Consider the following 16,971-nt stretch of genomic DNA (forward strand, 5'->3'; position numbering starts at 1 on the left):
GCTTCTGGGTCTTGGGTCAGCTAATTATTGGAAGCTACCACTTCCTCCTAAACTTCAGCTCAGGCAGACTGGAGCACATTCTTGCCTTCTCCAGTACATTGAAACACAAGCAGCTGCATTATCCCAAGTCATACTTTTGGTCCATTTAGCTCAATATTGTTTAAGTGGGTCTTCAGAATCTCGGGGAAGCCTTTACATAACTTCACCTGAAAATACCAGAAATCGAACACCAGGGACCTTCTGCGTACAAAGTGCGTACTCTGTCACTAAGCTAAAACCCATTGAAAATAATTCCAATCACCTCCAGAAATGATTCCTCCAAAGGCACCAGATTTAAATAAGCATTTAATTAGGATCCCAGTGGTATTAATATTGCTTTCAATTAAAAAATTAATTTCCACTTCCTTGCAGGTATTTCAAAGTACAATATTAATTTTATACAAAATGGAGCAGTTAAGCAAACACGGTTATTTCACATTTTACATTCTTCAAAAATACAAATTCATGTTTATGCTTCTGGGGTTTTGGAGAGGCTCTTCCTTTGGAAGTACTGTACCTGTAACTAACATCTTCACATCACTCAATGCAAGGACATTTGTTCCCATGTTTCAGTTAAATTAAATTTGTTTAAACACAAAACACATACTCCTGAGAGAAACTGGCAACTTCAAATGATCTCCGCTTCACTCCTTGCATAGCTCTGGAGTAGAGCCATAGCAATGCCATGTGTTGTTGTGGAGGAAATCCGGGCTAGGAGGGGAGACCCAGAAAGGCACTTTGCAAAAGTTACCCGAGAGCCTTTGGGGGCCTCCAATTACACCACTCTAGGGCACAAGCCCACACCCCATGTGGGAAGGTGGCAGTTATGGAAAAGGGGCTTGAAATTTATGGAAAAGGGGCTTGAAATTCCCCCTTGTGCAAGGTTTCTCCCCCCCCCCCACCTCTATCTCACACATGCAGTGTTAACAGATGGTGACATCTCCCTACCCGCAGTGACTGGAAAAGAGGCAGCCTAAACCCTCTCTCAGGTACCCCAGGAACCTTAACTTCTGTCTCCGCCAGAATGAATGGCAGCTCCTTCCCAATTCCCCACAAAAAAGAGCATTTGGAAAGACACAACACTGCAGAGCAAAGGAATGAGCCATTTCTATTAACAAATTGCAGAAGAAGAAAAATTAAAATATCTCCCTGGGCTTTACCAGTGAAGTTCATATGAGGGGAACAAAAAGCCAAAACACCCATTTGTTAAGGAAAGTAGAAACTGCATTTCCTTGAAAGTGTCCACTGCATAGAAACCATTTTTGGCCAGCATGCATACGACTAAGAAGACAGTGTGGGCTACACACCGTTTCCACAAACAGACACACACACACACACACACCCTACATAAATATCCAGTTTCCTTGGCATTTCTCAGTGCAGAACCAGAGTCCAAACCTCCAAATGAAACAATGTAAGATGGAAAAAGCTGAAAGGTCAGCCCTCAACCCAGCTACATGGATGCTTATTTAAACAACAAAAACCCAAAACTGGAGTCACAATTTCTAAAAGACATAAAGGAGAAATAATACTCTGATAAAAAAAAGAAAAATCCAGAGTGTGTAATGTTAAAAAGAATAAGCTTTTCCTTTTGTGGTTTTGCAGAGGGTAGCTAGCAGGCAATGCAGCTGCCTCCTTCTGTGTCTCTTATTTCTCAAGAGTAGGTTCTCTCGTTGGCACCTTTAGCATTTTGAATAGCTCACTTCTACAGATCAATCACTAGCAGTGTGCTTGGAGAAGGTGCCAGAGGAAAATACCACTCCTTTTTGGGAAATGAAGGATTTTTCCAGTTTTGCAGTAGAGACCCTTGCAGTGCAGTAAGGCAGGAATGTGACATCCACCCTAGAAGGTGCTGCATGCCAATGTAAGGACGGCTTGCATCTGCCTCCCTGCCCTCCACTTCCCTCTCTGGGGCATTCAGAAGACAAGGATGGCAGCTGCGACCCTATGAATGTATCCAACTGTAACCAAAGTCACCTCGGAATGAGTGAGTGACCCAACCTGATTCCATTCAGTTCAGGCTCCTAGTGGAAGTTTTGCATAGACTGGACATTTGCTTAAAACATGCATAAGTCTGAAGAAGGCAGAGCACACAGCTTAGCCAGTTCCCACATCAATTCTGTTAATCTCACACGCACGCACATGGACACGCATTGGACGCACACACAGAGCGTACGAGGACGCCACGCCTAGCTACACATATTGCACAGAGGTTAAGTGCTCTTTTTGCGTAACCACATTTAACTTTTACTCAGAGGGGGTAAAGGAGGGAAAGAACCCTAATAACTTTGTGAAAAGTTATTTACAAAAGAAAATTGCAGCAGTCAGTTTAAAGAGAACTAAAGTGCATTTTAGAGCCCAGCATGTTAGTGTCATTGGAGGAGCCCCAGCAAAATGTTTCCTTCTCTAGACTCCAGCAGTAGCAGCAGCTTCCAGCAAATGCAGCAGACTCCACCCCCAGTAGGGTCTTTATAGGGGTCAGAAATAAGTCCTCAGTTGCTCCCTGGTTCCTTAGCCTGACCAAGCCACCCAACCCTGAACCTCCCTGCAGGCCTGGAAGTCACAGACGGTCAACAGCCCAGGGGTTGAGCTGTGCAAAGCCCAGTTCTTGACTGCCCAGCCTGGCACCCTCCCCACGCCTGAATATGGGGTACCTCGGGCTCTGCAACCCTCATCAGCACAGGAAGAGGAGGAGAAGGATTCAAAAGGCTCCAGTCTGTATGGTCAATTTAACAACAACGACAACAACAACACAATAAATAAATAAAGGAACAGAACCCCAAGGGCTGTCCTGTTCTCCACCACCATGTGCAGCCCTCCCAGAGACACCCAAGCAGGGCAGCAGTGCCAGACAAAGTTTGCCTAAAGCGGCCTGCAAGACAGAACAGGCTGCTGTCACAGGCAGCTCTCCAGGCTCTGCTCACCCAAGTCCTCAGCTGTTTGCTAAAGTGAGAAGCCCTGCAAAGAGTACCAAGTCCCACCACACCTGGAGTTCTAGGACAAGCAATCGCCTATGCCCTATGGCCAAGAGGCAGCAGGCCAACCAACTGTTGCAGCCAAAAGATCTCCAGCCCAAGGACAGTCTCTGCCCTGCTACTGCCTAGGGGATGCTTGAGAGCAGATGATCCTTCTGCTACCCATCAACACCCCTAAGCCTGCCCTTGAGACTGGGTGGCCAGGTGGGCTGCTCACACACTTTCAACAGTTGTGGAGAAGAGGGGATTTTAGCAGAGGTAGCTTGTCACTGAAGCTAGACAAACACACACTCAAGTCCCTTCTCCTCCGCAACTCCTGTTGGTGTTCCTGTCAAGCCTGCCATCACCCCACAGCCGCTGTCTGCCAGGCAAATATTCTGCCTACATGATGAATGAAGTCTCCCTTAGAACACAAGGAGGCTGGCTACCAAACAGAAGAACACTATGAATGGCATCTATTTTTTAAAAGTAACAATGGCATATAAATAAAACATTTCCGAGGCGACATTGAAACCTTAGAGGCTTTTGGAGAGGGAGGGGCAGTCCGTGTTAGGATTTTACCCTGAGTAAGTTAGAAGAAAGGATGCCCCTTCCAATGCACAGGCTGGGAAGGCTGAACAGCGAAGAGGAAACCTGGGGGGGGGGGGGGACTGGAGGGTTGGGAGGACTGGCCAGCTTAGCACCAGCACTTTCATGACATGACGCAGCCATGAGACATTCAGGGCATGGGCTTTGCCAGAACTAGCTGGGTGGGTCCTAAGTGTCAGAAGCAGCCCCTCCTCACTAGCTGAGTCTTCTACAGGCACTTCTGCCAATCCACCTTTGCAAAGGCCTGACAAGCTTCCACAGGGGCGTTTTCAGCCCCAGAAGCTGCTATGCTGGGTGACTGTTTCTGATCAAGCTGCATCAGTGCAAATCCTCTCAGCCCCTGAACTTGTGCAAACCCCCAAGCAGCCCACCTGGAAAGAGGCAGCAGCACTCGCCCTTCCAAGCAGGTAATCTGTCAAAAGATGTGGAAACCACAGGGCCGCTACTCTGGAGCAAGCTGACTGAGTTACATGTGCAAACTCTGGAGAGATGATGAAGATGATGATGATGTGCCTGGCCTGCATTTCAGCACTCGAGTCTCCCCGTCCACCACTTTGCCAAAGTGCAGCTGCCTCTACAACAAGAGATCGCCTCACAGTCTTGCTCTTCCCTCCTTCACAAACAAACACTTCTTCTCTCTCCCCCTCCCCCCATAATAGTGCACACATAGTAGTAAAGGCACCCCCAAGGAGCTGTAACAAGAACCTCCCGTGCCCCTGGCAAGGTGCAACCAGAGAGCAGCCGGCCCTCAAAACTCGCTCAGAGTGATGCTTGGGTTCATGTCACAACAAGCCAACGTAATAAAGAGACAGGACTGCCTTCGTCTTTTCACTTGAGGAAGCTGCCACCACGACCTCCGCCCAGGGCAAGCTCCTCCTCCCCTTGTAGCAGGGCTTCAATTGGAATCAGTGGGGAGGAGGCAGAGGCGGAAGCCTCGGGGCTCTGGAGAGAGAGGAAGTCTGAGACATCCATGGCACTTAGGGAGTGGTTCTGTGAGTCTGAGGGGTTCCCTGCCAGAGTGCTTTGCTTGCAAGGAGGCAACGTGGAAGAGAGGGTGGTGGTGGCACCAACAGCAGCAGCAGCAGCAGCAGCAGCAGAGGAGGTGCTGGCAGCCAAGTTGATGGGAAAGGGTTGAGGCGGAGGCGCTGGTGCTGCCGCAGGAGGCTCCCCTGATGCCTTGGAGCCCTGTGAGGAGCAGTTCTGCTTCCTGCTGCTGGCTTTGTCCTTGGCTGAGTCCCGGCAGGCACACTGGCACTGACAGGCTTCCTCCTGCTTGATGATGATCACGGGCACACTCAGGCCAATCTGCTGCACAGAGCTCCCTGGGGACAAACAACAGTCAGTTCAGAGGCACCAGCACTCCCCTGGGCCTGTCCATCTGTACCTCTCAGGGCTTCCCAACAGAAATGCTAATGGGAAGAAATGCACGTTTTGCCACCCACCACTGCTGCCAGCCTGTTCTCACATGACATGATTCCCCCACATTCCCTCTCTCCCTCTGCATGCCTGACACCAGGTGCAAAGCTTGGGTGCTGCTGGGATCAAGTATGCCCATTCCTGGCCCGAGGCTGAGGCAACAGGAAGTAGCTCGGGTGATGGAACAAAACTGGAGGAATCAGAAACCAAACAGGGTGACACAGACTCTCTAGCAGCCGACCTGGCTGCAGGGTTGTGTCACCCAGTAACCATTTTCTGCTCAGAGAGGAATGAATCATTCTCTCTGGCTCAACTGTTAGTCCATAACCTGGGGTTAAAGTTCACATGGCCCAGTCACTCATAGCTAAAAGGTGCTCTCACAATTTTTCTTCCAGGTTGACTAACTGACTGCTATGCCACCTAGCTATTGTACAGTATGGCAGGAGATTGTATCATCTCACTCCTCAGGCCGCTGCATGAGCCACTAGGCCCAATTTAAGGGGTTAATATGAATATATAGAACCAAGTAATTTTAAGAGTGCCCTCACCAGTGCCATCCAGTGATCTGGGGAAAGAGGCCCCTCACTAGGAGTAGCAGTGCAAAGGACAGGCACCTGAGACACAGGGAATTTTTGGTGGCACCTCCACAGTTATGGAACTCCCCCCCCAAGGGAAATCAGGAAGCCCCCCCCCCTTTACTTGCATTCAGAAAACATATAATTATTTTATTTATCCAGGCATTTGGCCAATAGTTTTATGAAGCTTGTACATGGCTGGTTTTATTTGCTTTCTGTAATATTTTAACAATGCTAACAATGTTTTTATGTCATTTTATTCTTGTGAGCTGGGCTGGGCTCCCTTTGGAATTTATACAATTTATTCATGAAGAATAAATAAATTTGAAATAATATGACAGAGGGACGAACACAGGTCAAGTATATGGGAAGGTGATGGATTTCCCTTGATTTCACTCACTGAGAGAAGCAGAGGGAAGCAGATGCCCTGGGGTGAGGATTTATCCCTTGCTGAGTGCTAATACACCCCAAAGAAGAAAGCTAATGGCAAGTTCCTCAACGGCCCCTTCCCAGGTGGGTCCTCCTTGCCTGCCTGACATGACACAAGCTCCAGCCCATTCAACATCTGCCCTTGTGAGTGTCAGTGATGAAAGGGAAGACTGTGATCCCTGGATGTGTCACTTACCTGCATTACCGGCAACAGGAAGGGCAGTGGTAAAGAAGACCTTCTCCAGCACTGGAGCCTGTGGCTTTGGCATAAGGAAAGAAAAAAGACTTTTGAAAGCACAGGCCAAGTCCAGAAATCAACAAACAGTATATTAGTACCCCAGCCCACTCTGGAAACAGGGCAGTACCAGCTCTGCCCCACCTGCTGGAGCCCTCAATCCCTCTTCATAACACGTTCTGGGCTGGAGCATGGGATGCAGGTCACTCACCATTTGTTCTTGGTTCTGGGAGGTCCTGCTGGCACCATTCAAAATCCACTGGAGGTTTTGCTCTCCCATGACAATGCTGGACTGCAGAATGGCTGCACTTTGTGATGGGGTGATGGTGATGGTTGGGCTGCCAGCCAGCACAGAGTTCCCTCCAACAGGCACAGTCTGAACCCCACTGGGGAGGACCTCAGCAACACTCGGTGCTGCTGCTGGGACAGGGGGGTTCCCAACAGGCTGCGGAGATGCCTGAATGTGCTGTAGGAAGTCCTGGGGGTTGGGTGCAAAGAGTGTGCTATTAGGAGCAGGCACTTCTGGAGACTGGAGGACAGCGGCAGGGGTTCCATAGGCTGCTTGCTGAGTGCCAGTGGAGGCAGGAAGCAGTGCTGGGGGAGAAGGCTCAGAGATGCCAAGCTGAAGAACAAGTGGAAGAGACAAAGGAGCAGCTTCTCCGAGGGGTGGCTGGGCAGCAGGGGCTGGGTCTGCATCACCACCAAAATCTTTAACCAAGGCGTCTGCCAAAAGAGAAGCATATGGTGAGAAAGCTTTAGTAGGATCCTGAAAAGCACTTCATGCAGGATCCCAGCTGTGGCCATGACACGTCTGGATGGTAGCCCAGGCAGAAACAGCACCAGCTTTTATATCAAGAAGGCCCATGGGCATTTGCAAAAGGGAGGCCCCACTGGCCATACACTGCTCTTGCTGTCTGAGCTCTGGTGAGACTCATGGAAGCCACAGGCAGCAAACGTTATGTAGTCACTGCATTTTTATTCAATGCAGTCCATCTCAGGCTTCCTCAAACAGGCTAATCCCCTTTGGGCCTTTCTTTTCCCACCCAGGGCTACCAGAGAGTGTTTTTCTTCATTAGCTTTGCTCTGTGAATTATAGTATGATGCAGCACGTATAATTCCCACCAACCATACACCCCTGCACACCTGACACCAAAAGCCTACCAAGGCCTCCACCTGTTAAGCTTTTGGGGCAGTTCACTAAATTCTCTGTGCTGTCCAAGATTAATAATGATCTATGGAGCAAATGAAAGAGAAGATGCAGACTTGTACCTGTGTGCTGAGCGTCTTCCTGATTTACAGGAGGCTCCGGACTCTGGAACATGGACTCAAAAATGCTTGCTGGTGAGATTGTACTCAGGTCTTGTCCATGCATCTGGGGAAAGGAGGGAGCAGTGAGGCATGCAAAGTCAGCTGATCTGTGGTTGAGCCTGGTGACGAGGCCACCAATACACTCAGGCTGCATTGCTCAGAACAGACATCCCTGAAGCACCTGGCTCAGGGAGATACAAGAAGCCTGCTTGCTTCCAGCCACACCACAGAAGTCCACCACAGGAATGGCGGAAGGTGAGCTCTTTAAAAAATGGCAGAAGGCTGCTTCTATGACCCACATTGTCCACTGTGCTGTCAGAAGAGATACTTACTGGATTTGAATTATCCCGCAGTTCTGAATCTGTGGACATGAGGCTCAAGTCACTGAGACAGAGTGAGTGGTTTGTATCCTGCAGAGGTGGAGAGGAAGCCTACATTAAGCAATGCAGCAGTTGCAACTATGAGCTTGGTTATAGCCCCACAATGCCAGTCTCTTCAAGAGCACCAGTCCTTGACTTATCAACAGTGAGGGTGATCAGAGACTTAGGCCCAAATACATTTTCTATCTCTTTCTTTAAAAATTTTATGTGAAATGTCACAGATCACTAACTGAGAAAGGCAGCTGGTAGCAGAAGGAAACTACAACAAATGCCATTTATCTCCAAGGATTCACAAAGGCCCTTACTATGGCTGTTGGGATGACACAGGAAAAGAGGAAACTGCCTTGTACTGAGCCAGGCCCTTGATCAATAGCACTGTCTATGTGGCTAACAGTGACTCTCTGGGATCACAGACAGGGGCTTTTCTGACACTGTCCCTACAAGTCTGAGCTACTTATCTGTGCCCATCTTTGATGACCTGCCCCTCCGATTTCTTAGACATGCCTTTTCATTTTTTTGAACTCCTTACAAAGACTGTTGTGCAGAAGCGTTCATTTTCTTAGAGGTTTCCCATTTCTCTGTCTCACTGGGATTTTTTGTGATTTCGCTCCTTTTTCAGGAATTCTAACCCTTCTTGAGCTACTTTCCCCCATCAGTTTCTCTAGTCTGCATTTATATTCAGTTTCCCTATCTAGCATTTCTCTGAACCTAATAAATCAGCATTCCTGAAATCCGTTACACATCTAACTAGGCTCATCTTTAGCCTTCCATAAGAACAAGAACACCAGCATTACGATTACAGCATTAGCATGAAAACATATTTTACAGATACAGACAGTGTTGCTCATATCAAGCCATCAATCTCTTTGAGTGGCAGAGAGTTCCACAGCACGATGCACTGTGTGAAAAAGCAGATTACCTTTCTGCATGCCACAATCTGTAATTTCACCTGCAAAGGTCCCAAAGGAGCTGGATTTCCACAAGAGTTCTGGATACTGACGGGCACTCACCAAGGCACACCATGCTATCTAGTGCACCAATAACGACATTTTCTCTGAGAAAAAGGCACCCACCTCAGAGATGCTGTTGTTGGACAGCACAGCATAGGAGGGCCCCTTCTCGTGTCCCTTCATGTGACTCTTGAGGCTATATTGTGTGCTGAAAGTCTTCTCGCAGCCATCACTGGGACAGAAGAAAGGTCTTTCACCTACAATGGCAAAAATCTATGGATTTGTACACATCCAACACCCTCTGGGTTCCTTGTTGCTCAGCAGCTCCAGGATCGCTAATACTGAGCCAGAGACTAAATCACACTCCCATGCTCAGTGTGTGTAAGGGGTAAGGGGTGCCCAGGAGCCCATTGTACAAGATCCTGATGTAGCAGGCTTCAACACAAAATAATGTGGCCTGACTGTCACCTCATAAAGTGCTCCCTTCTCCTTCCCAAGATATCCTGGGCTGCTTTCAACAAGGTTGAGTTTATTAAACTTTTAACTGGCCTTTTATTTTGAGTCAGCATCATCTAACCACTCAGACCTATCAGGCAAGCTGCGCCAAATATCTTCTCCATGAGGCCACATCTAGGCTGCAGCTGCTTAGCATTAAGGAAGCAGGAAAGAGATTCAATAGACCCAGCCTTACCGGTGTGGGTCCTGACATGCGTCTTCAGGTGGTGGCTTGCAGCAAAGGCTTTTCCACAGCCATCATGATCACACCTACAGGAGAGGGATGGAGAAATCAGCAAGGAGCTTCATGCAGAAACCAGTTCCAATCACACCTCTTGCTTCCCAGCAGCCTCAGGCCATGCATTAATCTGCACACAGGGTAGTGGAAAGTTCTGCAGAAGGGAAGCCCTGCTCTTGAACATGGTATTATAACTTAGGGAAGACTTAAAGAGAGCAAGCAGAACATCCGCCAATGCAGTCTCACAATCCCACTGAGATGGAGCTCAGTGATTGACCAGGGCACCATCAGCACGGGGCAGGGCTCCTGGGCCTTTGAGGACCTGCAATGAGAGAAAACCCTGCACCGGTGACTTCTCCCACTACTGCAGTACTGGGACTGCTGCTGAAATTCTCCCTCCTAAGCAGCAAAGTGGTGGGGACCCCCAGGTGTTGCTACATTACATTACAACTCTCCTCACCTGACCTTGACAACACAAGCTGGGACTGGTGGAAGTGGGAGTCCAACAACATCTAGAGGGCCACCAGTTCCCCACATGTGGACTACAACCACAGGGCAACAAAAATACTAGGTGGATGATGATGTATTTGAAAGGCTATATGGGTCCTGCCAGACACACAGGACATTCACTAGAGGTGGACCCAGGGCAAGAAAGCCTCAATACCAACACTTTGCAGGCCAGAGAGGAGTCAAAAGCCATGTGGCTCAAGAGTAAGAGTCCAAACCCCCCATGTAGGGCCAGACAGGAAGCTAGGAGAAACCAGGCCTGTTCTACAGCAGAAGACTTGACAAAGGACCCAGGATTCATCAGGGCCTCCAGCCAGGTGGCTCACCTGAATGGCTTCTCTCCGGTGTGGGTCCGAATGTGTTTCCGCAGGTCACTGAGTGTGGTGAAGTACTTGCTGCAACCCTCTGATTCACAGTTAAATGTTTTTCCCGTGTGAAGCCTCTGATGGGCTTTTAACCTACGAGGAAAGAAGTGGGCTCCATTACCACAGGCCTCTTTCTTCTGAACTGAGCCTCACCAACAAGGGAGGCACAGGGAAACAGCAGCTTCTATCCGAGAAGCAAAATCGGCTAATAATAATAATAATAATAATTTATTATTTATGCCCCGCCCATTTGGCTGAGTTTCCCCAGCCACTCTGGGCGGCTCCCAATTGAGTGTTAAAAACAATACAGCATTAAATATTAAAAACTTCCCTAAACAGGGCTGCCTTCAGATGTCTTTTAAAAACAGGATAGCTGCTTATTTCCTTGACATCTGATGGGAGGGTGTTCCACAGGGCGGGTGCCACTACCGAGAAGGCCCTCTGCCTGGTTCCCTGTAACCTCACTTCTCGCAATGAGGGAACCACCAGAAGGCCCTCGGCATTGGACCTCAGTGTCTGGGCTGAACAATGGGGGTGGAGACGCTCCTTCAGGTATACAGGACTGAAGCCGTTTAGGGATTTAAAGGTCAGCACCAACACTTTGAATTGTGCTGAGAAACATACTGGGAGCCAATGCAGATCTCTCAGGACCGGTGTTATGTGGTCCTGGCGGCCACTCCCAGTCACCAGTCTAGCTGCCGCATTCCGGATTAATTGCAGTTTCCAGGTCACCTTCAAAGGTAGCCCCACATAGAGTGCATTGCAGTAGTCCAAGCACCTTCCTAGCAGTCAAGTAGGCTCCTCTCCAAAACCCTTGCAGGCAGCTTAGAACAGCAGCCTCTCAATTGGAAACTAGACTTTGAGAAATAAACTTTGGAGGAGCTAACAAGAACTGGTGTGTGTGTGTGTGTGTGAGAGAGAGAGAAATTTCTGCAAGGAAAATAGTATTTCCCCCAGGAAAGATGTTTCACTTAATGCATGGGTGGCTAACCTGTAGGTCCCTCTCTGGATGTTGCTAGGCTACAACTCTCATCATCCCTGAACTTTGGCCATGCTGGGGTTTACTTGGAGTTGGAGGTCCAACAACATTGGGAGAGCCACAACTTAGTTGCCTTTGGGCTTAACATTGTGGTTACATCTTTGACATTTCATTTGTGTGTGTATAATAAGGCACTGTCTTGAGAGACAGAGGAGGAAATGCTCCTGCTCTTACCTGTACAGTGTATTGAAGGCTTTTTCACAACCCTGGACATCACACTCAAAAGGTTTCTCCTTGGTGTGGACTCGAACATGGATTTTGAGACTATAGGATGTTAGGAAGGCCTTTCCACACCCCTCTTGGTTGCACACAAAAGTGTACTCCCCGCGGTGTGTCTTCTGGTGGGTGCGCAGGTTACCTGCGGTGCTGTAGGTCCGAGGGCAGCCCTCAAATGTGCACTGGTAACGCTTCACCTGCCAGAAACATGATGTACTTTAAGTCTCCATTCTTGATCAAAGAATCATAAAGGGTTCCACTGTTAACTTCAAGAGTTGCCATAAAAACAGCTCTGCTAGATCAGGCCAAAGGCCCATCATGAATACTGGCTGCAAAAAAAAAAGACCCTGTAGGTAGGGGAAGGTTTTAAAGATGTTCCCTCTACAGGTAAAAAAAGAAAGCATGCAAAATGTATCAAAAATAAGAAAGAAAAGGAAAGCTAGTTATAAGAAGAAAACAAATGAACATAAGGGATTATGTAGCCTGTGGGTTTGCACATGCAAAATTTTGGAACCTAAAAAGGCTCCTGAAATGGTTGCATATGGTTAAAATTATTACAAGAGAGACTAGAGATTCCTGCCTAGTTTTGAGAGGCCTAAGGCAGAGAAGTGCACCCCCCAATTCCCTGCAAAGCACTCCCCAACTCCCTCTTCACAGATGTTGCTGCTACTCCTTCTGGTTGAGCTGCTATCACTCCCTTGTGGACTGTGCTGTTTCCAACGAGAAAAGACCCTGCTGCTGCCACTGTTGTCCCTTTCTCAATGGACCCTGGATTGTCGCCGGTGCTTTAGGCTCAGATATTTTATTCAGCTCTTCAGACTTTGCCCAGTTTGGTGCCACTTACAAACAGGCACAACCGCAGAATGTAATCTTTCTGGATACCTGAAGGGTCAGAGACCTTTTTTGGCAACTGATGCAACATTACTAATTTCAGTGGCTTAACTTAGTTTTTTGCCAAGGTTGCCATGTGCTGCTCCTGTACTCCCATTGCCAGCTGTGGGGTTGATGACCAGACTTTGTAGTTCTGGCCAGGTTCCCAAAGCAGTGAGCAGCACAACTTGCAAAGGAAGCTCCCTTTGGCACAGGGTGCGCTTGTTCTCCATGTGCAGGTCTGAGTTGGTTGGCAACAGAATGTGCAATTAATTGTGCACACGACTCTTCTCTGCCACATGGGAGCACATGGGACTCTGAACAAAGGGGTATATGCATCAAATCAAGTTTCCCATTGATACTAATTCATATATTTCCCAAACAGTGACTTCTAAGTTATGTTAATTTACAACTAAACAAAGTATTATTCACACCGGGGTGGGTGGACAACACCTGTGTGCTGGACTCTAATTTCCAGCAGCCAGCCTGCTCAATGGCCAGGGGTGACATGGGAGTTGGGAGTCTACCAGCATGGAGAAGGCCCTGTCATAATCATATGTGAACAGTAGTTTTCCTTCAGAATAAGTTATTAAATGCTGCCCCCTTCTGTAATTATCAGACATACACAAATATGTATTCTTCTTCCATCGTTTCCCAAGCAGCTGCTTTCAATAATCATCTGAACATAAGGCAATAGACTAGAAGCTCCTGGCGGATTTGTCCTCCATAAGAGCAGCAGAAAGAGATAGTTAATCTATTATACCTGAAGTTAAGTCAGTCTCAATATTCCTAATTTTTTTTGAGAAGGCAAAAGGTATATCAAATGAACTTTCAGCCCTTCTCTAAATCTGCAGAAGTACTGGGCTTATATACGGCTGAAGTCGTCAAACCAAACTGTGGCAGTCATACTGAAACCAAAAGAGCAGCTTTAAGATCTGCAGACTTAAAACTGCAACCTACGATTTCAAAGGGCCAGAAACAATCTGCTAAGCCCACTTTCTCAGGATTCTGTTTGTGCAAAGTTTCAATCTACTTCCTTAGAAGTTCTACTTCTCCTTTACATTTGTGGGTACAGCAGTGGATGTGCTGAACCAATGTCTTGCCTTGGTAATGGTCTTGATGAGAGCCAATAAAACGAAGCACAATTCAGATAAGACTGATGCACCATTAATGGGTGGTTCCCTTAACTGGATGTATGATAACTGATTTAAATGTCAGGCAAAAACAATTCTTTTTCGCTAGGACTTTGGCTCTTAATTATCTGTGGCTTTGAGTGGGTGTAACGTTTAAATCCTGCCTTTTAAAAATAGGATTTTTCCTGTTTTTTAAATCTTAAGCCAGTTTCAGTGTATGTGCTTGCTTGTTTATAAATTGAACAAATAAAAATAAAACACCCTTAAATTCAAGATAGATTAATTCATAAAAAATAAAGCTTGAGGAATTTTGTTCATGATCAGCACTCCAAAAACTAAAAGCCCTCTTCATTATTTTGTGAGTGATTCCAAGATTTAAGTCAAGAAGTATCTCTTAGCTGCCTCTCTAAAGCATACACCCTCCTGCTAATCCATAAATCAAAACTCAGACAGTTCGGAGCTTCTCTCCGTTATTGTCTGTTCAGTCTCACCTATGCACAGTGTTGACTATACATTATTACAGGATGTAGCACTCAGCGCAAACCTTAATAATATATATTGGTCATAGATTTTTGTTTTTCTATCCTAGTGCAGAAACGTTTATTTAAAAAAATCACACATGGCACACACAGCCCTAGCGATAATGTTCTACTATTGTGAAAACTCCCAAGGCAGGGTGTATAGCATGAAAAAGTAGCAAAAGCTTCCCTTCAACCATGCACTGCTTAGTATGGAAAGTAGGCAAGTCTATATGCCTGCTATATAAGGGAAACCACTGCTCTCTCTCACCCCCAAAACCTGAGAAGCTCTGCTCACCCTTTTCCTAAAGATACTTGGAAGTGTAACAGTGCATTTTTGTATTGTATAAACCTGACTTGAAGAGCAACATGTGAAAACATCCAGGATCAGCTTAGGCATGGCCTCTCTGACACAAGTATGGGAAAAGGCCAAACACTACAGAATCAGGAAATTTGTTTTCTTGGGCGTTTTCGGATGATGACTTTTCCAGAACTGACCCCGTGAGTTTTAAATGCAACACAAAAAGCAATACAGGCTTCCATACAGTCATATGACAGGCCTCCCGATAGAGGAGCAGGATTAGATTAGAGTCTGCTACTTACTTCTTTCAGTTTCGTCTCAGGGCACTCTGACTGCAAAGTAAGGGTGGCTCCTTCAATGTTTCGTGGCATAGGAGTTGAGCCAGGATTGATCGTCAGATGAATCTGATCCGGAGAAATAATGTGCTGAACATAACCCTGGGACATTCCTTCATGGTCAGCTATCAAAGGAAATCTGTCCTCATGACCATCAGGCAGAAAAGGCAAGTGATCCCCACACTGCCCTTCATCCTCCTCGTCCTCCAATGGCCCTCGGTCTTGTTCAATGAGGACTGTTGTTCTGTCATACACTGTCCTGGATGAGGATGGGACAAGGCCATTCTTGTCCACAAACCACAACAGTTTATCATCCTGGGCCAAGTCATCTTCCTCCACTTTGTAATAGATGACATTCTCAGGGCTGTTTTCCCCCATGGTTTAGTGGCATTCCAGAAGGGTCACAGAATGAACATAAGACAGCTCACCTGTAAAAAGATCACGTAGAACAGAGCAGTCAGAACTCATGAACATTCAGTAAGTAGTACTGTTTTCCATTTGACACCCAATTTACTGTCTTAGGATTCCTTTATTGCACATAGTTGCTTCAGTTCTTCGTGCTTTACAAGGTTTTTAAAGTGCAGTGAAGCCAGCGCCCTTATATTTTCTACAGATAACTCCCTGCAGAAGGCTCACTTGAGTCAAAATGTGTCGTGCTAATGTTACAAAAAACATGCATCTTTAAAGTCTTACTTCTCCCTCTCTTCCCGCCCCCCCCCCCCCGCCCTAGCATTGGAGACTTGCTGGGTTTTGCATGGCGCCTTCTGGCTTTTGAAGGAGACAAGCCAACGATATGCGTGTATATACATCGACTGCTTGTAAAATTCTGCAAATGTCCCAGCCGAAAGGCTACATTATGTGGGTCACTCTTTCGGTCACCAGGCTGGCTGACTAATTGCCCCTCCCCGCTTAATACTGAAAGAGTCGCAGCAGCAGCAGCAGCAGGAGGCGGCTGAAAAGAGACTCAGCCGAAGGAGGGCTCTGTCGCCCCAACAAGCTCCGCTTCGACAATCCCAAGGAGCTGCCGCCGCGCCCGGTGGGGGAAAGGAATTCGCGGCCCCGCTTCGCCGCCACCCCCGACAGTGACCCACGAGTCGCCGCGTGAGGGCGGCTCTCTGACAGGGAAGAGGAGGACAGGGCCAGCCTCGGGGCAGCCCGAGCTCCAGGCTCGCTTCGCTCCAGGGCCGCCTGTCCGCCCCGCGCGCATCTCACCGGCCGCGTCCAGCTCCAGGCCCAGCCCGGCCCGTGTCAGTGCCATGGCGCCTGCCCGGCTGCCACGCGCAGCCCGAGCGCCAGCACTCGCTCGCTCGCCCGCCCGCCCGTCAGTCCGCTCGGCTCGCTCGGTCCGTCCGCCCGAGGTTTCCTCAGACATTCGCGCTTCCGCTTCCGAGCAGCGCGGGGCAGGCCGGGAAAGCACCTCTTCCGGCCACGCCCCCTTCTACCACAGATGGAATGAAGCTAGAGCGGTGCGTCGGCGGTGTCTAGTCGGGAGGGACGGATGCCTTTAAACCCGCGAGGAGTTGGAGCGTCGGCGAGGCGCGTCTTCATTGCAGGGCTGTTGTGAATCATCCGAGACCCTGGCAAGGCCGACCTTGCAGCCTCCCTCCCCTTATGGAGAGCGAAAAGCCTCTTCTGGCACCGAGTCCAGGCTGCATCTGTTTTGCGGGAAGTGGACGGGAAGATGCGGCGCGCAGCTGGAGTTGAAACGGTTTTTTTGCCCACCCGAAAAAGGCTCGAGCAGCTTGGAAAGCGGGCGAGGGAATGCACTGGAAAAGAGTGGCGTGGATGAATGATTGAGAGGTGCTTTAAAAGCCTGAAGAACGCAGGACGATTCGCTCCTTGGCATTCCTATTTTATAGACCTCTATTTCATTTGAAAACAATAATAATGCCAAAGCAGTTTATAAAAGCACCCCAGGATGAGCAGGTACTATTGAAGTCAGGGAGAAGGCTCGATAATTTAGAGGCTTGCTAATTAAAAGGCTCGTTAATGAGCAGGTTGCCTGGAGGGGCCCCAAATGAGCACAAGGGGGGGGGGGTCTCCTGCCTGCCTACTCGAC

General features: G+C 48.1%; 1 protein-coding gene across 1 annotated transcript; it reads right to left on the minus strand.

Annotated features, from left to right (window-relative positions):
• Positions 1–327: 327 nt before the first annotated feature.
• Positions 328–16,274, minus strand: MTF1 (metal regulatory transcription factor 1). The gene is made up of 11 exons (XM_081017010.1): positions 16,125–16,274; positions 14,880–15,340; positions 11,714–11,952; positions 10,462–10,593; positions 9,587–9,660; positions 9,019–9,152; positions 7,898–7,975; positions 7,527–7,629; positions 6,469–6,980; positions 6,219–6,282; positions 328–4,924 (listed from the first exon to the last, which is right to left on the minus strand). Exons 2-11 carry the CDS (start codon positions 15,288–15,290, stop codon positions 4,431–4,433), a joined length of 2,241 nt encoding a protein of 746 aa, XP_080873136.1. The 5' UTR covers positions 15,291–15,340; positions 16,125–16,274; the 3' UTR covers positions 328–4,430.
• Between the last annotated feature and the right edge of the window lie 697 nt (positions 16,275–16,971).

Source organism: Podarcis pityusensis (assembly GCF_964106645.2).
Source record: "Podarcis pityusensis genome assembly, chromosome: 8".
NCBI classification, from domain to species: Eukaryota; Metazoa; Chordata; class Lepidosauria; order Squamata; family Lacertidae; genus Podarcis; species Podarcis pityusensis.